At 45.1% G+C, this 23,432-nt stretch overlaps 1 protein-coding gene across 2 annotated transcripts in view; it reads left to right on the top strand.

Moving 5' to 3' along the window:
- Positions 1-1,310: 1,310 nt before the first annotated feature.
- Positions 1,311-23,432, top strand: part of TBC1D22A (TBC1 domain family member 22A) — an 811,105-nt gene continuing 788,983 nt past the window's right edge. For both annotated transcript variants that reach the window (XM_075342553.1, XM_075342552.1), the window contains exons 1-2: positions 1,311-1,522; positions 18,303-18,359. In XM_075342553.1, coding sequence (XP_075198668.1) covers positions 1,461-1,522; positions 18,303-18,359 — 119 coding nt within the window. In that variant the 5' untranslated portion in view covers positions 1,311-1,460. The remainder of the gene's footprint in view (positions 1,523-18,302; positions 18,360-23,432) is intronic.

Here is a 23,432-nt window from a genome sequence, read left to right as displayed (position 1 = left end):
TCTTCATTTCCAGAGTAGCCAGATCATTAGCCCGGGTCCGGCAATATGTATGTTTGAAACCGCGCGGTTCTGAACTGTTACAGTCTGGGTCCGCCCATCACTACCTTGTTGTTCTTATGTGCACCCTTCTGTGATATGCAACAACCAAAATCATGCCGCTGTGTCCCGGCAGCCTCTCACTAGAGATGAGCAGTTCCATGTAGGTTCAGTTCATCGGCAGCCAAGGAGCAGAGCTTACACTGGCTCGAGCTTGACCCGAACCCTGGAGCAAGCAACTGATTGGCAGTGTGAGTCTCCACCCACAAACAGCCAGCCATAAGCAGATCATTTCCGGCGAAGTGTTGGCGGGCTTTTTTTTCTTCAAAAAATATTTTGGGTGCACACTACATCTGATCACGCTGTTACCCCTAGTGTGTGCCATTCAAACACTGCAAGCGGCTCGCACTGGGCAGAGCACAGAGTACAGCACTGCTCGCGCAAGTGAAGTTCGCACGTAAAGCGCCTGAATCTGGATATAGAAAAAAATAATATATAGATTTATTTATTTTAAGTTATTGTTAGATGCCACAATCTAACCTCAGGTTCGCTCATCTATACATCTCTACTAAAGCCCCTCACCAAAGCAGCCCGGCAGCCCCTCACCAAAGCAGCCCGGCAGCCCCTCACCAAAGCAGCCCGGCAGCCCCTCACCAAAGCAGGCCCTCACCAAAGCAGCCCGGCAGGCCCTCACCAAAGCAGCCCGGCAGGCCCTCACCAAAGCAGCCCGGCAGGCCCTCACCAAAGCACCCTCTCACCGCAACCTGGCAGCCTCTCACCAAAGCAGCCTCTCACCATAACCTGGCAGCCCCTCACCAAAGCAGCCTCTCACCATAACCTGGCAGCCCCTCACCAAAGCAGCCTCTCACCAAAGCAGCCTCTCACCATAACCTGGCAGCCCCTCACCAAAGCAGCCTCTCACCATAACCTGGCAGCCCCTCACTAAAGCAGCCTCTCACCGTAACCTGGCAACCCCTCACCAAAGCAGCCCCTCACCGCAGCCCGGCAGCCCCTCACCAAAGCAGCCCCTCACCGCAGCCCGGCAGCCCCTCACCGCAACCTGGCAACCTCTCCTCAAAGCAGCCCCTCACCAAAGCAGCCCGGCAGCCTCTCACAGAAGCAGCCTCGGCTCTCACCACAGCTCGGCAGCCTCCCCGCACGACATCTCGCAGACTGCTTTACGTCACACTGACAACACAGACGTTTAAGCGTTGGCAAAAGTTTGTTGACTTCCGTAGCGCTGAGCATCGGCACTTGTGATTGGTCGGCTATCATCAGTATGTCAAGTCGTCCAATGGCGGTAACGATTGTTGCCGGTTCAAACATGGCGGCACCCAGTCACAGTGGATAGGGTATTCCGTAAAATAAATCAACCGGTTGCGATTCGTGCTGGAATCCCGGCGCGCCGGTAATGTGGGGAGGAAATGTCGAGCGACACAGGGAGAAAGCAGTTCTGGAAGAGGAATGTCGCTAAAATGCCGGGAAGGTGCGTATGAAGGGACATGGCCGGGGTAGCGCTGCGGGAGTCCATGACAGCCCTTCATCATTACTGCAGGGTCCGTCATGTGCCGGTGCGGGGTGGGTGGGACCGGCTATCGCTAGCTGTCAATCATTGGTGGGAGTAGAAGCGCTGTTACCTAGGAGATAGGACAGGGAGCAGGAGGCTGAACACAGGGGTGTGCTATTATGGGGCTGCAGAGAGAGCAGTCAGCCCTAGAGAGTGCAGTCATCTCATCCTCATAGAGAAAGAGAGAGAGTGTCATCTCATCCCCATATATAGAGAGAGAGCAGTCATCTCATCCCCATATATAGAGAGAGCAGTCATCTCATCCCCATATATAGAGAGAGCAGGCATCTCATCCCCATATATAGAGAGTGCAGTCATCTCATCCTCATAGAGAAAGAGAGAGAGCAGTCATCTCATCCCCATATATAGAGAGAGAGCAGTCATCTCATCCCCATATATAGAGAGAGAGCAGTCATCTCATCCCCATATATAGAGAGAGCAGTCATCTCATCCCCATATATAGAGAGAAGTCATCTCATCCTCATATAGAGAGCAGTCATCTCATCCCCATATATATATATAGAGAGAGAGAGCAGTCATCTCATCCCCATATATAGAGAGAGCAGTCATCTCATCCCCATGTATAGAGAGAACAGTCATCTCATCCCCATATATAGAGAGAGCAGTCATCTCATCCTCGTAGAGAAAGAGAGAGCAGGCATCTCATCCCCATATATAGAGAGCAGTCATCTCATCCCCATATATAGAGAGAGCAGTCATCTCATCCCCATATATAGAGAGAGCAGGCATCTCATCCCCATATATAGAGAGAGCAGGCATCTCATCCTCGTAGAGAAAGAGAGAGCAGGCATCTCATCCCCATATATAGAGAGAGCAGGCATCTCATCCCCATATATAGAGAGAGCAGGCATCTCATCCCCATATATAGAGAGAGCAGGCATCTCATCCTCATATATAGAGAGAGAGCAGTCATCTCATCCCCATATATAGAGAGAGCAGTCATCTCATCCCCATATATAGAGAGAGCAGGCATCTCATCCCCATATATAGAGAGAGCAGGCATCTTATCCCCATATATAGAGAGAGCAGGCATCTCATCCTCGTAGAGAAAGAGAGAGCAGGCATCTCATCCCCATATATAGAGAGAGCAGGCATCTCATCCCCATATATAGAGAGAGCAGGCATCTCATCCCCATATATAGAGAGAGCAGGCATCTCATCCCCATATATAGAGAGAGAGCAGTCATCTCATCCCCATATATAGAGAGAGCAGTCATCTCATCCTCATAGAGAAAGAGAGAGCAGGCATCTCATCCCCATATATATATAGAGAGAGCAGGCATCTCATCCCCATATATAGAGAGAGCAGGCATCTCATCCCCATATATAGAGAGAGCAGGCATCTCATCCCCATATATAGAGAGAGCAGGCATCTCATCCCCATATATAGAGAGAGCAGGCATCTCATCCCCATATATAGAGAGAGCAGGCATCTCATCCCCATATATAGAGAGAGAACAGTCATCTCATCATAGAGAAAGAGAGAGAGTCATCTCATCCTCATAGAGAAAGAGAGAGAGAGCAGTCATCTCATCCCCATATATAGAGAGAGCAGTCATCTCATCCCCATATATAGAGAGAGAACAGTCATCTCATCCCCATATATAGAGAGAGAGCAGTCATCTCATCCCCATATATAGAGAGAGCAGTCATCTCATCCCCATATATAGAGAGAGAGCAGTCATCTCATCCCCATATATAGAGAGAGAGCAGTCATCTCATCCCCATATATAGAGAGAGAGCAGTCATCTCATCCCCATATATAGAGAGCAGTCATCTCATCCCCATATATAGAGAGAGCAGTCATCTCATCCTCATAGAGAAAGAGAGAGAGAGCAGTCATCTCATCCCCATATATATATAGAGAGAGCAGTCATCTCATCCCCATATATATATATATATATATATATATATATATATATATATATATAGAGAGAGAGCAGTAATCTCATCATATATATATATATATATATATATATAAATATATAGAGAGAGAGAGAGCAGTCATCTCATCCCCATATATATATATAGAGAGCAGTCACCTCATCCCCATATATATATAGAGAGAGCAGTCATCTCATCCCCATATATAGAGAGAGCAGTCATCTCATCCTCATAGAGAAAGAGAGAGCAGGCATCTCATCCCCATATATAGAGAGAGCAGGTATCTCATCCTCATAGAGAAAGAGAGAGAGAGCAGTCATCTCATCCCCATATATATATATATATAGAGAGAGAGAGCAGTCATCTCATCCCCATATATAGAGAGAGCAGTCATCTCATCCCCATATATAGAGAGAGCAGTCATCTCATCCCCATATATAGAGAGAGCAGGCATCTCATCCCTATATATATATATATAGAGAGAGAGAGCAGTCATCTCATCCCCATATATATATATAGAGAGAGAGCAGTCACCTCATCCCCATATATATATATATAGAGAGAGCAGTCATCTCATCCCCATATATAGAGAGAGCAGTCATCTCATCCTCATAGAGAAAGAGAGAGCAGGCATCTCATCCCCATATATATAGAGAGCAGTCATCTCATCCTCATAGAGAAAGAGAGCAGGCATCTCATCCCCATATATAGAGAGAGCAGGTATCTCATCCTCATAGAGAAAGAGAGAGAGAGCAGTCATCTCATCCCCATATATATATATATATATATATATATATATATATATATATATATATATATATATATATATATATAGAGAGAGAGAGCAGTCATCTCATCCCCATATATAGAGAGAGCAGTCATCTCATCCCCATATATAGAGAGAGCAGTCATCTCATCCCTATATATATATATAGAGAGAGCAGTCATCTCATCCCCATATATATATAGAGAGCAGTCACCTCATCCCCATATATATATATATATAGAGAGAGCAGTCATCTCATCCCCATATATAGAGAGAGCAGTCATCTCATCCTCATAGAGAAAGAGAGAGCAGGCATCTCATCCCCATATATAGAGAGAGCAGGTATCTCATCCTCATAGAGAAAGAGAGAGAGAGCAGTCATCTCATCCCCATATATATATATATAGAGAGAGAGAGAGAGCAGTCATCTCATCCCCATATATAGAGAGAGCAGTCATCTCATCCCTATATATAGAGAGAGCAGTCATCTCATCCCTATATATATATAGAGAGAGCAGCCATCTCATCCCCATATATATATAGAGAGAGAGCAGTCATCTCATCCCCATATATATATAGAGAGAGCAGTCACCTCATCCCCATATATAGAGAGAGAGAGCAGTCATCTCATCCCCATATATAGAGAGAAGTCTTCTCATCCCCATATATAGAGAGAGCAGTCATCTCATCCCCATATATAGAGAGAGCAGTCATCTCATCCCCATATATAGAGAGAGCAGTCATCTCATCCCCATATATAGAGAGAGCAGGCATCTCATCCTCATATATAGAGAGAGAGCAGTTATTCCGGTGTGTAGCGAGAGCAGTCATTCCGGTGTGTAGCGAGAGCAGTCATTCCGGTGTGTAGCGAGAGCAGTCATTCCGGTGTGTAGCGAGAGCAGTCATTCCGGTGTGTAGCGAGAGCAGTCATTCCGGTGTGTAGCGAGAGCAGTCATTCCGGTGTGTAGCGAGAGCAGTCATTCCGGTGTGTAGCGAGAGCAGTCATTCCGGTGTGTAGCGAGAGCAGTCATTCCGGTGTGTAGCGAGAGCAGTCATTCCGGTGTGTAGCGAGAGCAGTCATTCCGGTGTGTAGCGAGAGCAGTCATTCCGGTGTGTAGCGAGAGCAGTCATTCCGGTGTGTAGAGAGAGCAGTCATTCCGGTGTGTAGAGAGAGCAGTCATTCCGGTGTGTAGAGAGAGCAGTCATTCCGGTGTGTAGCGAGAGCAGTCATTCCGGTGTGTAGCTAGAGCAGTCATCCCTGTCTATAGAGAGGGGGCAGTCATTCCCGTCTATGGAGAGGGAGAAGTCATTCCCGTCTATGGAGAGGGAGAAGTCATTCCCGTCTATGGAGAGGGAGAAGTCATTCCCGTCTATGGAGAGGGAGAAGTCATCCCCGTCTATGGAGAGGGAGAAGTCATCCCCGTCTATGGAGAGGGGGCAGTCATCCCCGTCTATGGAGAGGGGGCAGTCATCCCCGTCTATGGAGAGGGGGCAGTCATCCCCGTCTATGGAGAGGGGGCAGTCATCCCCGTCTATGGAGAGGGGGCAGTCATCCCCGTCTATGGAGAGGGGGCAGTCATCCCCGTCTATGGAGAGGGGGCAGTCATCCCCGTCTATGGAGAGGGGGCAGTCATCCCCGTCTATGGAGAGGGGGCAGTCATCCCCGTCTATGGAGAGGGGGCAGTCATCCCCGTCTATGGAGAGGGGGCAGTCATCCCCGTCTATGGAGAGGGGGCAGTCATCCCCGTCTATGGAGAGGGGGCAGTCATCCCCGTCTATGGAGAGGGGGCAGTCATCCCCGTCTATGGAGAGGGGGCAGTCATCCCCGTCTATGGAGAGGGGGCAGTCATCCCCGTCTATGGAGAGGGGGCAGTCATCCCCGTCTATGGAGAGGGGGCAGTCATCCCCGTCTATGGAGAGGGGGCAGTCATCCCCGTCTATGGAGAGGGGGCAGTCATCCCCGTCTATGGAGAGGGGGCAGTCATCCCCGTCTATGGAGAGGGGGCAGTCATCCCCGTCTATGGAGAGGGGGCAGTCATCCCCGTCTATGGAGAGGGGGCAGTCATCCCCGTCTATGGAGAGGGGGCAGTCATCCCCGTCTATGGAGAGGGGGCAGTCATCCCCGTCTATGGAGAGGGGGCAGTCATCCCCGTCTATGGAGAGGGGGCAGTCATCCCCGTCTATGGAGAGGGGGCAGTCATCCCCGTCTATGGAGAGGGGGCAGTCATCCCCGTCTATGGAGAGGGGGCAGTCATCCCCGTCTATGGAGAGGGGGCAGTCATCCCCGTCGATGGAGAGGGGGCAGTCATCCCCGTCGATGGAGAGGGGGCAGTCATCCCCGTCGATGGAGAGGGGGCAGTCATCCCCGTCGATGGAGAGGGGGCAGTCATCCCCGTCGATGGAGAGGGGGCAGTCATCCCCGTCTATGGAGAGGGAGCAGTCATCCCCGTCTATGGAGAGGGAGCAGTCATCCCCGTCTATGGAGAGGGAGCAGTCATCCCCGTCTATGGAGAGGGAGCAGTCATCCCCGTCTATGGAGAGGGAGCAGTCATCCCCGTCTATGGAGAGGGAGCAGTCATCCCCTTCTATGGAGAGGGAGCAGTCATCCCCGTCTATGGAGAGGGAGCAGTCATCCCCGTCTATGGAGAGGGAGCAGTCATCCCCGTCTATGGAGAGGGAGCAGTCATCCCCGTCTATGGAGAGGGAGCAGTCATCCCCGTCTATGGAGAGGGAGCAGTCATCCCCGTCTATGGAGAGGGAGCAGTCATCCCCGTCTATGGAGAGGGAGCAGTCATCCCCGTCTATGGAGAGGGAGCAGTCATCCCCGTCTATGGAGAGGGAGCAGTCATCCCCGTCTATGGAGAGGGAGCAGTCATCCCCGTCTATGGAGAGGGAGCAGTCATCCCCGTCTATGGAGAGGGAGCAGTCATCCCCGTCTATGGAGAGGGAGCAGTAGCCAAAACCAGGAATGGAACAGTCAGAGGAAAAGTATAATAGAAACACGAGCACCACTTCTGTATTTATTACCCACTCCTGGTTTTGGCTACAATTACTGAGGTAAAAGCTCAACAAATACTCAGCGTGTATACGTGGCCTCACAGATACTGAGGTAAAAACTCACCAAATTTTCAACGTACGTGGCCTTACAACACAAAGGACATTTGCTTTAATTGATCCCTACACAGATCAGTTATAAAATCTGATCCGTGTATTCGGTCGGTGAGATTCACGGCATGTCCTATTCTCATCCATATTGCGGATCAGACTCTGACATTAAAGGGAACCTGTCACCACTTTTTTGCCCTATAAGCTGCGGCCACCACCACCGGGCTCTTATATATAGCATTCTAACATGCTGGCTATAAGAGCCCAGGCCGGGGATATAACATAAAAAACACTTTATAATACTTACCTAATGATCGCGCGGTTGGCCATATGGGCGTCACTGTTCTCCGTTGCCGGCGCCGCCTCTTTCGGCCATCTTCGTCCTCCGTTTTCTGAAGCCGCGGTGCATGAAGCGTCCGACGTCATTTACAATCGCCGGCATTCAGGTCCGGAGTAGGCGCACTTTGATCTACCCTGAGCAGGACAGATTAAAGTATTGTAGTGCGCCTGCGCGGGATCGGCGAGTGTGTATGATGTAGCCGCGTCATGCACACAAGCTTCAGAAAACGGACGAAGATGGCCGAAAGAGTAGGCGCTGGCACTGGAGAGTGGAGACACCCATATGGCCCACCGATCGACCATTAGGTAAGTATTATAAAGTGTTTATGTTCTCACAGTGGTCTGGGCTCTTATATACAGCATGTTAGAATGCTGTATATAAGAGCCCGGTGGTGGTGGCCGCAGCTTATATGCCAAAAAAGTGGTGACAGGTTCCCTTTAAAGTCTATAGCAATCTGTGAGACATGGATAAAACTAACAACACAGACTCTGTACATCAGTGTGTGCTGTCAGAGATTCATCCGTCTTTCACTGATCCATTGCTAAGAGCCACTGGATAAAAAAAAGTTCAGTCTGTGTACCTGCTTTGGTGAGAAATAAAGGGATGAGAAAATACTGATGCAAATTAGAATGGCACCGAAGAAAAACCTTGGTCCGTTTCTGTGTGAATAAGGCCTTATGATGAGCCTTTTCACAGCATATAGAAAAACAATCAAGAGATTTCTGCATGGACCCTGTTTTTGGAGCAAAATTATCACTGTGAACTGCTCCTGGGATTTGTCCAGACCTGAAATAAGGTCATTTAATAATGATTGCAAAACGCTTGTGCATTTCCGTGTTGCTGTGAAGGTGTGATGTTGTTATAATGCAGGCACACCTCAGTTCAGCTCTGTTTATTAGTCTTGTTTTTCAGCTTTTATATTTTAATTGTGCCTCATTTCCTCGCAATGATAATGACTGCTGCTGTTTGTGAGTCAATTTAAACAGCTTTTTTTCATGTGAAACTCAAGTTACCCTCTGAACAAGGAAAAAAACACAACAAAAACCAACCCATTAACATGCAGATATAGGGTTAATCTGCAAGTCAATAGCTTTTGGAACCTTTTGTTGCCTGCATTTAGGGCCCTGCTGCCCAGAGAACACTTACAGTCATGGAGGTGTCACCGCTCTGTATATTGAGAGTGGCGGCTGTAACCCTTCCTTCCCCCCGCAATGACTGACAGCTAGCTCAGCATTAGAACCTGCTGTCAGTCAGTGCAGGGGACATAGTTACAGCTGTCGCTCTCCATATAAAGAGTGGTGACTCAAACCGCACCCAGGCTACCCCGATGACTGAAACCAGAAACGCTGCCTGGAGGATTCAAATTCTTTCTCCCCCAGCAGCAGGGCAGGTTCCAGATGCAGTTTTAAAGCGTTATTTCACTTGACTGTTTCCCTTCAAAGGGTCTTTTGTCAGCACAGAATGACTCTTCAATCCAAGTACAGGCACTCGGTGCATCATAGCGTGACCAATCATTTGCATACACCTTCCCTCCTCCTTGTTTTTCCATGATCTCTGCCATTATATGACTGAGGTGTCAATCAAAGAAGAGGGGAGAGTGGATACCGAGGGTAAACAAGCAGATGGAAAGGTGTATTTAAATGATTATCTCCTAGAAGCAACAGAAAAATATGATTCTGCACCACCAGATATTACCTTGTTGGGTGCTGTTGAAGAAGGAGTCCGCTCAGGTGCTCCGTGGAATGCTGGCAAGGGGTGCAGGCTAGTAGTTAGGCAAGCATCCAATAAATTGTCCATGCGTAGAAGAAGGAAGCGGCACTCACCATTGCCATAGCGTAAAATTTTGCTTTATTACAAAAGGTGTACTAAAATCATTCTGGGAAGAGGCCTGGTGCAGACACTACAGGGGACATCTCTTCTAATAAAGCAGAATTTTACGGTATGGCAATGGTGAGTGCCGCTTCCTTCTTCTATGCATGGGATAAATGATTAGCCCTGCCATGATGCAGGAGCACCTGTACTTGGTTTGATCAGTCATTCTTTGCTAAGCAAGAAGGCCTGCGGAGACACCATCACATGTTTCTCAACGCTGGCAGGAAACTAGCCAGGTCTTTCACTGGGAAGGAACAACCACGGGAAGGGCAGTCTCCAGTCAAGGAGACCACCTATGCCAAACAGACCTGGCTAGTTTCCTGCCAGCATTGAGAAACATGTGATGGTGTCTCCGCAGGCCTTCTTGCTTTGAATATTTCCCAGGGGGCATTGCTCTAGAATCACTGCGTTGAGAAACACGTGATGGTGTCTCCGCGGTGGTGGATGTTGATCTCCCTAAGGTCAACCATCCTTGCTCACATAGTCATTCTTTGCTAACTGAGTCCCCTTAAGGCCCCCTTCACACGCCAGTGTTTCCAGGATGTGTGACACTTTTTTTTCACAGATCCCTCATGTACTCATTATAACCTATGGGAATCTTCACGTGTCGGCGTGAATCACACAGAAACATGTCTGTCTTTTCCAGCAGCACAGATGACAAGGGCCTATGGGTCCATGTAAACTTGTACAGCACACGGATGCTGTCTGTTTGCCATACATGTTCAACATTGGAGAAGCTTGTAACTTCATTTTGTATATCCATACTGGAAAAACATGGATGACACATTTTTATAGAGGAACACACGGATGGGTGATTACAAATATATATGAATGGTCATGTGTTTATACAGATGTGGGATGAGGGCCTAGGGCTGGGTTCAGATGGCCATATTTTTTACGGTCCATATACGGACACCAGAATGCATGGACTGACTTCGATCTTACAGCATTGCGGTTCGGTCCATATACAGACTGTGAAATACGGACACCTGAATCTTGCTTCAGGGCTCCCTCAGATGAGTATGATATATACAGTGCCTTGCGAAAGTATTCGGCCCCCTTTGAATTTTTCTACCTTTTCCCACATTTCAGGTTTCAAACATAAAGATAAAAATTTTAATGTTATGGTAAAGAATCAACAACAAGTGGCAAACAGTTGAACGAAATTTGCTTACTGTAAACTTTTTTTTTCTCCATCGTTTCATTGGCGGACACAGGACCATGGGTTATGCTGCTAACTGAAAATTGGGGCGAGCAATATTATTCGTCTCGTTTACTTTCAGTGCAGCAAACACACTCCAGAAGTTTATTGAGGATCTCTGAATGATCCAATGTTGTCCTAAATGACTGATGATGATAAATATAAGCCACCTGTGTGTAATCAAGTCTCCGTAAAATGGCATCTGCTCTGTGATAGTCTCAGTGTTCTGTTGAAAGCATCATGAAGACCAAGGAACACAACAGGCAGGTCCGTGATACTGTTGTGGAGAAGTTTAAAGCTGGATTTTGTTACAAAGAGATATCTAAAACTTTAAACATCCCAAGGAGTACTGTGCAAGCGATCATATTGAAATGGAAGGAGCATCATACCACTGCAAATCTACCAAGACCCGGCCGTCCATCCAAACTTTCATCTCAAACAAGGAGAAGACTGATCAGAGATGCAGCCAAGAGGCCCATGATCACTCTGGATGAACTACAGAGATCTACAGCTGAGGTGGGAGAGTCAGTCCATAGGACAACAATCAGTCGTATACTGCACAAATCTGGCATTTATAGAAGAGTGGCAAGGAGAAAGCAATTTCTCAAAGATATCCATAAAAAGTGTTGTTTACAGTTTGCCACAAGCCACCTGGGAGACACACCAAACATGTGGAAAAAGGTGCTCTGGTCAGATGAAACCAAAATTGAACTATTTGGGCACAATGCCAAACGATATGTATGGCGTAAAGGCAACACAGTTCATCACCCTGAACACACTATCCCCACTGTCAAACATGGTGGTGGCAGCATCATGGTTTGGGCCTGCTTTTCTTCAGCAGGGACAGGGAAGATGGTTAAAATTGATGGGAAGATGGATGGAGCCAAATACAGGACCATTCTTGAAGAAAACCTGTTGGAGTCTGCAAAAGACCTGAGACTGGGACGAAGATTTTGTCTTCCAACAAGAGAATGATCCAAAACATAAAGCAAAATCTACAATGGAATGATTCACAAATAAAGGTATCCAGATGTTGGAATGGGCAAGTCAAAGTCCAGACCTGAATCCAATCGAGAATCTGTAGAAAGAGCTGAAAACTGCTGTTCACAAACGCTCTCCATCCAACCTCACTCAGCTCGAGCTATTTGCAAAGGAAGAATAGGCAAGAATTTCAGTCTCTCGATGTGCAAAACTGATAGAGACACATACCCAAAGCGACTTGCAGCTGTAATCGCAGCAAAAGGTGGTGCTATAAAGTATTAACGTAAATATAAAGTATTAACGTAAAAGGGACTAATAATATTGCACCCCCCAATTTTCATTTATTTATTTTTTTTAAAAGTTTAATATAAGGAAAAAATTTCATTCAGCTTCACAATTGTGTCCCATTTGTTGTTGATTATTCACCATAACATTAAAATTTTTATCTTTATGTTTGAGGCCTGAAATTTGGGAAAAGGATGAAAAATTCAAGGGAGCCGAATACTTTCGCAAGTCACTGTAAGCTTACTATATATATTACAATCAGATAACACCTGGAAAACACGCGGACTAATCTTCAGTAGCGCTTGTCAGATGACAGTTTTTTTTTCCATATAGACTAAAGGTATGTTCCCACGATCCGGATGACACTGTATTTTAAATGCACTGTCATCCCTCCTACAGAGGCACGAGTGTTCTCCCTGAGAGAACGCAGCTTCAGAGCCCACAATAAGGGTTCTGGGTGCTGTGGACTTTCGCTGTGTTCTCCCATTGAGAACACTGCATGCTGCAGCTCGGAAAGCCGCGGCGCTTGTCAGTTTATGCTGTGTCTAAAAGAAGCACAGTGGGTGTGGGATTTACATCATATCCACTGTGCTTATACCATACAAGGCAGTGTTTTGGATGAAGGGAAATCCTGCTGCTTCCAAAATGCTGCAAACACTGATCATGGGAACGTACCCTAAGGGTACGTGCCCACGATATGGACACACTACACCGTGTTCTAGATGCAGCTCATCTTCTGTATTTTCCACAGGAGAAAGCAGCGTCCATGCACACAATCATGCGGTCTGGGCACAGAGGATTTTTGCTGTGTTCTTCCGCTGAGAACACTCCCGTCTCCGCAGCATCAATTGACTTGCTGCGGCTCGGAAAGCCGCGCCACATGTCCGTTTACGCTGCAGAAGAAAGAAGCACAGTTGGCATGGGATTTCTATTAATCCCATCCACTATACTACACATTGTTTTGGACTCAGGGAAAATGCACTGTGTCCAAAACGCTGCGGACACTGATCTTAGGAACATACCCCAAGGCTGTGTGCACACAGTGCATTTTTAACGCATTTTTTTTATTTTAGATTTGACGCAAAACTGCAAGCAAATCCTTATACCAGTAAAGTCAATGAGAATACTAAAGTGTAGTGCACATGTATTTTCTCCTTGCATATGTGGTGCAGAAAATAATCTGCAGCATGTTAATTATTTCAGTGTTTTTGCAGCATTTTTCAGCTGATTTCAATTAAAATACACATGCAAAAAAGTTAAAAAAAATGCATCAAAAGCACGGCAAAAACAGTAGATTTTGCGCTTTGTTTTCCTTACCAAGAGATGCAGAAATGATGCCAAAATTTCTGCAACCAAATCTTTAACATGTGCACATACCGTTAGTGTTTGCACATGCACTGTATTTGGGAGGAGACTTGCTCGTTCAATTCTGAATGGTATCCCATATGGATACTCTGTATTGCATGCAATTTTTACAGATACATTACACATATTAAAATAGCAAACAGTATTTGTTCTTGAAAAATGTATCCGTAAGAAAATCGGGTGAAATGTCCTTGTGTCATCCGGACCCATACAGTTATACAGATCCATTCACACATCTGTGAAAGTCATGGATCCGAGTTTTGGATCCGTGAGACTCCGAGCAGGTCCTATTCTGCTCCGTGTTCGCGGATCAGACTTGGCCATACAAGTCAGTGAGGATCCATGATATTCTGATGCAAATTAGAAGGCTCCCGAACTGCTTCCACTTTTCTGCTGTATCTCACGGATCTGATATTTGGTGATATGTTTGGATAAACATGTGACCGTCAAGCGTTTTTTATTTTCTTGAAAGCTAGTACACCTCTTTTTCAGTGGAAAAAACCTGAAGCACTTAGAATGCAGCTCAGTTTTCTCTTGGATGAGAACATGCACTCAGATGTGTGAATGTAGCCCAACTTTCGCAAAGCTGGGCATTTGTGAATCTAACACTGCATCTACCAAGGGTGTCTGTCAATAAGCCAAACATTTGGATTGATAAATCTTTCCATAGCGAGACATTTAATATTTTATTTTGAAGTAGAGTTGGATTTGGTACTTTTCTAGACTCCGGCTCTGACCCCAGTGCACTGGTATCTACCTCTATGCTTTGTTCTGTCAGGTTTCCATTGCTTTTAACAGCATGGATGGAGTAGTCTATTGCACTATTCTTTCCTAAGACAAAAAAATAACAAGGAACTGTAAAGGAACTGTGAGTCAGTGGGTATGTAATAACTAGTCTGTATGCTGGAGTCTAGCTCACCTCTTCCCCACCTCGGTGATTGCTGCGGATCCGCTAAAAAAAGGCAACATTGGTTTATGAGAAATCCTATTTATTTAAATGGCCTGCTATATTATTACATACATTCCTCCAGTTCATGTAGGCAGCACATAAGGTAATAGGAATATAGCCGAGTTATTCCTGTCTACTGAGATGGCTGTGCTTAGTTATGCTCAGAAAAACAAGCAACTTTGCAAATTACTTTTTTCCTAAAATTTTCCGCCTCCACCTCCCATATCCAACACTAGCTCTACTTTTCTATTTTTTTGTGCACTGCTGTATTCTAAGCGGTCTTGAACTGTGGTCTTGGAGTGGTGGCCAGACATCAGTAGTGCTCTGAGGTCCTTTCGCTCCAACCCCTTCCACTTCTCTGCAGCCCAACTGCTCTTCCAGGGAGCATACCCTTCAGGCCAGTGGTGCGACAATGTAACTGATCCAAACGATCAATTAAGAGGAATAATCTGCTCCCCCAACAACCAGGAAGTTGGCCGGCTGGGTGTTCCGAGTAGGGAACATCGAAAAGAATCCTTTAATGATGATAATATAGAAATTTAGTAAAATTGGTATGAAAAAGGAATTTTATTGGTTTATTGGTCTTCTGTAGTCCACAATAATTGCCACCGTGTATTGTACAAGAGCATACATTAGGAGATTTCCTCTTTGATTTCCACAATGTTTTTAGCTTTTAAAGGTGTTTTCTAGGCACACAGATTATTAAAGCAGCATGAAGGCTTTTAGAAATGGAAACCTTCATGTTTACTTTCTGTAAAAATTCTGTGACCTCCAGCTCTCCATTTTCTGCTGCAGTCCATGTAAGGCCTAAGACAAACGGCATGAAAATCGAAGCAAGTGTAATGCGATAAAACATCGCATTCCACTCGGACCAATATTAACCTATGTGCCAGGACCCATGAGCGATTATTTTCTCAGCCCTAATAGGACTGTGAAAACAGTCGCAGCATGCTGTGGGTGCAATGCGATCCTTGTTTCTCTCGCACCCATTTAAGTCTATGGGACAAGAGAAAAATCGCACTGCACTCGCATTACACTGGTGTATGCCAGTGCAGAGCGAGAATGGCAATAGCCGTCAACGGAGGAGAGAGGGAGATAAATCCCTCACTCTCTGCAGCGCCGGCCCTCCCCTCTACAGCGCTGGCCCACCTGCCCTCCTCAGGGCCGCACCCCCCCCTCCCACAGCTGAGGTCCGATCGCATGATCGGACCTCAGTTACAATGACGTTCGCATGACACTCGACTCCTGCTGTACTGTCAGTGTGAGCTGAGTGTCATGTGAGGACTCGCATGTAACCCCGTGTGGCCCCGGCCTAAAGCACAGAGTGTAGTAATTTCCTGTCTGTGCTTTCAATGGCTCAATCAGCAGCTCTGCAATATGCACAAAATGGTTGTTTTATGTCATGGGGGCTCGCAGCTTCTGAATCCCAGCAAAATGAGTGATAAGTGATGTGCATATGGGGTGATATTGCAGGCTTCACACAGAACAAGTAATTTTTTCAGTTTGTGACTTTTTTTCCAGAGGATATAGTGCTGGTCGCTCCAGAGTGTTAGATTACTATTAGACTCACCTAGTGCGATGGATATGACGCTGCAGGTCAGTGTGGACACATGAACCCAGGCTGTTGGTGCAGACAAAGGAAAGCACGTTTGGGCACAAGAATCACAGGTTCAAGAGGGCAGGTGAAGAGGAAAATGGTAATTCTGGGGCAGCACACAGAGGAACCACACATGTATTTTCAAAGATGAATGCACAGTTTAAAAAGAGTCCAATTTGCTTGCTGCAACTGAAGGTTAATGTAGGACAGTGCGTCATGACTCCACTCCGGGGTTCGAACCGCTCGTCGTTGGTTGGTTTCCCTCTTGGTTGGGCCACAGCCTGTTTTGTATTGGTCCAACTGCTGAAGTATCTCTTGTCTTTCTTTCTTATTCTCCGCCTTCCTGTTTCTCTTTTATTCAGGTGTGCGCACTCTTGCTTGGTCTGCCCAATCACATTTTGGGAGGGGCGATTTATACTCATTACTCACATACTTCCGTTTTGGCTATATTTCTGGATAGATGGTTGTCTGAAGTCCCAGCTCCTTGGTTAAGGTTTTCTTGCTGAGACATTGCTATTTGCTGCACTTTGTATTAATCCCTTCCCAGTTATCAACTATTATGTTTCCTTTAGGTTTGGGAGGGTTTCCATGTATTCTGATGTTCTTTTTTTGTTTCTTGTATTCCATCATTCCTGTATGACTGTGTTTGCATGTTCCTATCCTGTATCTCACCCTCTGCTTGTGTGCACTTCACTTATGTTTATTGTTGTTTTTGTGTTAAACTTAGTGTATAGCTTAGGGTGCAGTTAAGGACACCCTGGGTCAGCCATCGATGAATGGGGATGCCATTACTTGATCTTAGGGTGCCAACCCCTGCTGTCAGACGGGGACAAATCAGGGTCTGGTCTAGGGCAAGTACTAACCTGTTTTGGAACCTGTGGATTTTTTTTTGTTTTACATCTCCTGTGGTTTGGCCATCCCCGTGAGGGTATTAGGATTCAGTTGTAACATAGGTGGTTCCCAACATTTTTTACCCTAAGAGCCACTTTCAGCTCTGGTAGATGGTCTTGAGCCACATCCAGATCCCTCCTGGTAGTGACATCCAGTTTCGCCACCTTTCTCCAGTACTTACACTCAGAGCCCCCATTACCGGGGTAAATGATGGCCAAAGCTTTCCCCTAGAGGTCACATTGAGACTTTGTGCCGCACTGCCTTATAGGAAGCTTATTTATATCCAGTGCTTCCCACCTTACTACCATTCAGTATTCTTGCACCAAGCATTCCTACTACCTTATTGCATCCAGCTTCTAGCACCAACTGGTGCTACCATCCTATGTTTGGCTTACCATATTTATCTTTCCATACCTGTAACGTCCAATTCTGCACTACTGTATGTGGCTACTCAGAAAAGTCACCATATGGAGACCTGCACTTCATAGCTGTTCTCTAGACCTAGTGCTAAAGCACCATGCTGGCAGAAATACCTCATGGCCATACATCATGGTCTGCCAAACCACAGGTTGGGGATCCCCGATCTACGAGATGGCTAGCATAAGATTAACCAGCAAGACGTAGGATATGCAGAAGCACAGAAGTTTTGTAAGATGGATGCACAGATGATTGAGCACTCCAAACAGCAACTGGACTATATAGGCTTATAGAGATGTTGTCATTGGGCAACCTGAAAACACAACGTGGGGCACAGCAAAGGGCATCGGCCAATGAGGAAGGGTGACAAAATCGGTCCCAGCCAGGCCCATAACAATTATATCATAAACGATTCATTGACTCACTACCTTGCTTCCTACAGTACACTATACGGTCTATTCGGTGCCAGTGTCAGTACCTGTAGAATTCCAGACTGCAGGACAGTTGTAGGATAGCACATAAGTGGTGAATTAGGATGAATGTTGGGAGAAACTGTGTAGAGATTTCTAGATTTTAAAGGGAACCTGTCACATGTAGAAAAACGCTATTAACTTGCACATATGAGGTTAATCTGCAGGTTAATAACGTACCAAACCTGCCCAGCGCCCGCACATTGAACACTTCTACCGGGGTTAAAAGAACGTTAATCCTTCCAGCAGCGTTTGGGTTTTAGTCATTGGGGTGATGTCGGCGCAGGTTCTGATTCAGCCAAAAATAAAAATAGAAGTAACAGTGGAAGTTGGGGACAGCCAGATATTTTTTTTTTCTTTTGTGTCCAGCAAACCCCTTTAAACTTAAATAGCTGATAAAGTCCATCAACATGTACAATTCTTCTTAAAATACCTGCTATTGTGTATTGTAAGCTGTGTGTAAATCAAACCTTTTACAAGGCTTTTAGAAGTTTGTTTTCTTTTTAATTTTGCATTCTTTGTGACATTGTTTTTATGTTTTTCCCTACAAATTAGCATTCAGCATGTGTACGGAGCACAACATCCACCTTTTGATCCACTGCTGCACGGAACGTAAGTAGATATTTTCTTTTTAGTCCTTTCATCTTCTCTTCTATTAAAAATAGAACAAAAGGCAATGGGCAAGCTTTTAGCTCCATTTTATGTATTATGGACCATTGACCCACTTGTTTTGGTTTTGTTTTTTTTCTTTTGCTAAAGATGAAATAAAAAATTGGATTTTTTTGAAATGCAGAATTTATCGTTTACTCTTTGTAGGGGATAAGTTATTGATCTGTGGCATACTTTAGACTTGGCATATGATGTAAACATTTCAGTGGTAGAGAATATACAGGAGAAGCAGGCTTCTTGAGTTTTATATTTTGATCAAATGCCAATCATGGACATAAAAGGCACTGGTCTGAGCTTCATTATTAAGGCTCGCTCATACGAGCGTGTAACATGGCCGAGTGCAATCTAATGTTTTATCAGACACCACTCAGACCGGTGTTATACTATGGTGCAGTGCAGATCTGCCATTTTTTTTCTCATGCCAATTCAGCATGAGAAAACAATCACAGCAGCTGTGAGTGGCTCCAATATTTGGATCACGTGCACCCATACAAGTCTATGGGTGTGTATGAAACCTCAGACTACTGATGTAATCCAAGTACAGTCTGATATATGCAGACATTGAGGAAGATTGAGAAATGCTAGAGAATCAGCGGACAGTGAATGACACTTGGCTCACACACACAGCAGAGTTTGAGCCGAGTTTCATTAGCATATCGCATGCGATTTTCTCACATGAGAGAATTATCGGATGCTATACACTAGTGTTACCCAGCCTTTAGGAAGAAGAAAATGTAGAGGAGGAGAATAATCTATAGTTTTATCCAGGGGTGGCCCTGTAACCAAGAAGCAGCTCCGTAGCTAATAAAAATGGCTACAGCAATTTGGTATTGCTTATATTTTACAAGAGGAAGAAGAACTTATGAATATACAAACTACAGTGAAAAATAGTAGTTCTCAGCCCAGATAATGGGATGCTCTTGACAGCAAACTATTGCTCTACCTGTGGACAATATGAAGGGAATCTGTCACCCCCAGAATGCCTTTTAGAACTGAGTCTCATGGCCATATACCACGGACAACGATCACATCACAATGTATGGCCTGGCTGGTGGCTCTCCTGATCTGAGCATTAGAGCTGTATAGAAATCGGGAGAACCGCCGGACAGTGGTATCTGCAGAGAGCCAGGTAGGAAAACACACCGAGGCATTCAGTTTGCATATGGATTAAAAGTTGTTTTCACAAGCAATGTATCAGTGCAGTGCTGTGCTGTGCTAATATGATTTTATAGGAGTGAAGTGCCATGTATCACTGTTGGTCTAAAAGGCATTTAGAGAATGACAGACTCCCTTTAAATAATGTATTTCAGCAAATATCCCCAAACAGGTGAGCTGATTTCTCAATATTTCTCGTAATACTTCTCACCACATTCTTAAAAAGTTTGTCCAGTAGTTGGCAAACACTTATCGATGGCTTCAATATTAGAGAACTAAACAAACAAAAAGTTTTATACTTGCCTACCAAAGTGGCTGCAGTCAAAGCCCTGAAGAGTGTTCATTCTGCGGCAACACAAAATGTCAAAATGGCTGGTACACTTCTGTGAAGCCTTACTTTGATGTCCATCCACCTATCAGAGTGATAGCTCCTCAGGGTACCTCCTGATGCTGAGATCTCACACTGCTCAGTACAATCTACAGCTGTTAGTCAAGCTGGGTAGACGGAGATTTAATACAATAAGACTCATGAGCTCTCTCCATTCTCTAAGTGAACCCTAAAATAATAATTTTAATATTAGGATTATACCGCCATTCTGACATGGATTTTTAAAGTAAATATACTGGCTTCATCAGGTCTGAGTGCTCTATATAATAATGTATACAGTTTGTATTGTGTGCCCTGGAGTTTCTATGTTTACAAAAGTAAAAAAATGTCTGCCAGTGACCATTTCTGGGTCAATTTCAGCAATTTGATTGTTTTTCCTCCTCTCCATGGTCATCATGCTGTCAGTTATGAATTACTTGTTTCCATTTTGTAAAATCATTGGAAAGAGAAATTTGATTTATATTAACAGCCATTAAATATTTTATGGAAGGGATTGAAAATGTTAGATACCTTGTTGTAAGCGTGAGTGATTTTTATCTCCTAGGAATTGGAAATGTGCTGAGAAAACTGCCGTTAAATACATTCTGAATAATAATCCCATGGTGTCGCTGTCATTTTTCATTTTTATTTTACCACAGTATGTGATCTTGTAAGATGTTCACTATCCACTACCCTAAGCAATACACTTGGGGTAGCTTACGTATATCTTTTTTCTGGTTATTAAAGTTGATATGGGGTTACTTTAGTTCAACAGTAAAGTGGGGTTAATTTCTTATTTGTTTTTTAATCTAAAGGTTTCCTTTTGAACCTTAGTGATATAAGACATTAAATCTACAAGGCAAGTGAATATGTTGACCGTGTAAAGAAGTAGGGCACTATTATTATCAATAGGGGTTATAACTAGAAAACCCTTCATTCCCTTCATTGTGTGCCACGAGGAGGAGAAAAAAATGAGTTTGACAATGCTTTGGTAGTCTAATATACTAAGTTGCTCCAAAGTTTAGTGTGGAATACAGCAAATGTGTTCAATGACACTTCTGATCTAAATATAAAGAAGCAAAAACATAACTTTTAATAAAAGTATATAAAAAACCTAATACTTATACCAATGTAACCAAAAGCATCCCCGACTGCTATCAGGATATAAGGCGTAGGCCACGCCACACAAGAGAGAGCTCCTCAGGGATGCCACAAATATAACAAACTAAACAAACAAACAAAAAAAGAAAAATATATACAGATTGTGTTTACACGTGTTATCCGGACAGCGGTCCTATATACATAACAAATTTAATAGAAAAACACAATATATAATAATTTAGATTGTTGACAGCAGTCAACAGTTAAAATGTACATAAAGCATTGATAGGACAGTTGATGTAGAAAAGATTGGAATGGTCTCACCAATTAGGTGGTCCGCTGGGTAAATCAGTCTCTCACTCGTGGAGTCCTAGATTTGCCATGGCGTCACTAACCCTAGTCCTGATGGGAGATATCCTCAACTGTTACCCCAGACGTCTGCCCTAAGGCTGGGGCCACATGGGGATTACTGCGATCCCCTCGCATGACACTCCGCTCACGCTGGCAGTAGAGCAGAGCCGAGTGTCATGCTAGTGTCCCTGCGACTGAGGTCCGACTGTGCGAGCGAACCTCAGCTGCGGGGGACGGGCCGGCACGGAGGAGGAGCAGGAGGGATTTATCTCCCTCTCTCCTCCGAAGCCGGCTATTGCCGTTCTTGCACTGTACCTGCGGTACACCGGTGTACCGCAAGTGCAGTGCGATTTTTCTCTCGCCCCATTCACTTGAATGGGTGCGAGAGGAAGAGTCTCGCATTACAATCGCAGCATGCTGCGATTGTTTTCTCGGTCCAATTAGGGCTGAGAAAATAATCCCTCGTGTGCTGACACACAGGCTAGTATTTGTCCAAGTGGAATGCGATGTTTTATCGCACTCCACTTGCACCATTTTTCTCGCCGTATGTCTTAGGCCTAACAAGGGCAGACCACAGTTAACTATAATGTAAACCTCTGTACTCTCCCTAATAGCATCCCAATGCTTTTCGTCGATATAGACTTATCAGAGGATATCCTCCTACAGAGGGACAGAGGTCCTGCATCCCAGTTCACAAACAATCTATGGAACAAGTATGGAAAGTTTAGTGTGAAATATTTATCTATACCTTAGTTTATATTTCTATAATATTGTTTCATAGTTTCAAGATTTAAATAAGGCACAAGTCTAACCAACAATTTCATTTGCTGATCCAGTGGATGGCAAAATCTCCATTGGGCAGATAATAATTGCCCTGTATTTAGGGAAGCAAATTCCTTGGAAATTCCACATATACGGTAGCAATCAGACTAGTTCCCAAAATAAACATCATATGTAGAATCTAAATCGAAGACACAAAGTCCAGTTAGGCATCCTAAAATATAACTTTTATTCCAATTACCGTATTTTTCGGACCATAAGACGTACTTTTTTTCCTCTAAATTTGTGAGGAAAGTGTGGGGTGCGTCTTATGGTTTGAAGCTGCGGGGTAGGGAGCTGTGGGGAGTCAGCGCTATGCAGTGGGATCACAGGAGGCAGGGAGGGCCGCTGCTGCAGGATGCCGGCGGCTGGAGAATCCACGTGTGCCCGCTGCTTAAAGTAAAGGAATATTCATGAGCTGCTCCCTGCCCACCTCTCTCTGCAATCAGCGGGTGTGAGGAGCAGCTAATGAATACTTGTTTAATGTAAACAGCGGTCACACGTGGGAGCTCCAGACGCCGGCTTCCTGCAGCGGCTGGGGAGACTGTGTGTCCGCTGTTTAGGAGGCAGGAGCAGGGGGCCGCTGCAGTCCTGTCTGGCCCGGGGGAAGTGCAGATCACTGCAGTGTCCGGGCCAGAGCACGGCATACCTTCACAGCACAGCCGCAGTCTCTGTGCTGAGGGCTCACATTACTTTCACTTTGTTCCTGCCTCTGCACTAGAAACAGTCTCCCGTAGCTGACAAGGACCTACAGAGATGTAATGAAGAGGGGTGGCCAGAGCAGCACAGAACAGCACAGTGCCCTGCCTCTGCATTACATCACTGCAGGTCCTCTTCAGATATGGGAGGCTTTGTTTGTAATGCCAGGACCAAACTGAAGCATGGTGAGCATCACAGTAAAAGTAAGGCAATAAATAATATAGTATAATGGCATTACTGTACACCTGGATGGGGTTGGATCATATATATATTTACACACACACACACACACACACACACACACACACACACACACACTATATAACTATATATATACACACACACACTATATAACTATATACACACACACTATATAACTATATACACACACACACCCACTATATAACTATATACACACACACTATATAACTCTACACACACACACACACACACACACACACACACACACACACACACACACACACACACACACAGTATAACTATATACACACACACACCAGATT

Source organism: Anomaloglossus baeobatrachus, chromosome 4, assembly GCF_048569485.1.
Source record: "Anomaloglossus baeobatrachus isolate aAnoBae1 chromosome 4, aAnoBae1.hap1, whole genome shotgun sequence".
In the NCBI taxonomy this organism is placed as follows: Eukaryota; Metazoa; Chordata; class Amphibia; order Anura; family Aromobatidae; genus Anomaloglossus; species Anomaloglossus baeobatrachus.
The sequence above is the reverse complement of the archived record's forward strand: the minus strand, read 5'-3'. Positions and strand labels throughout refer to the sequence as shown.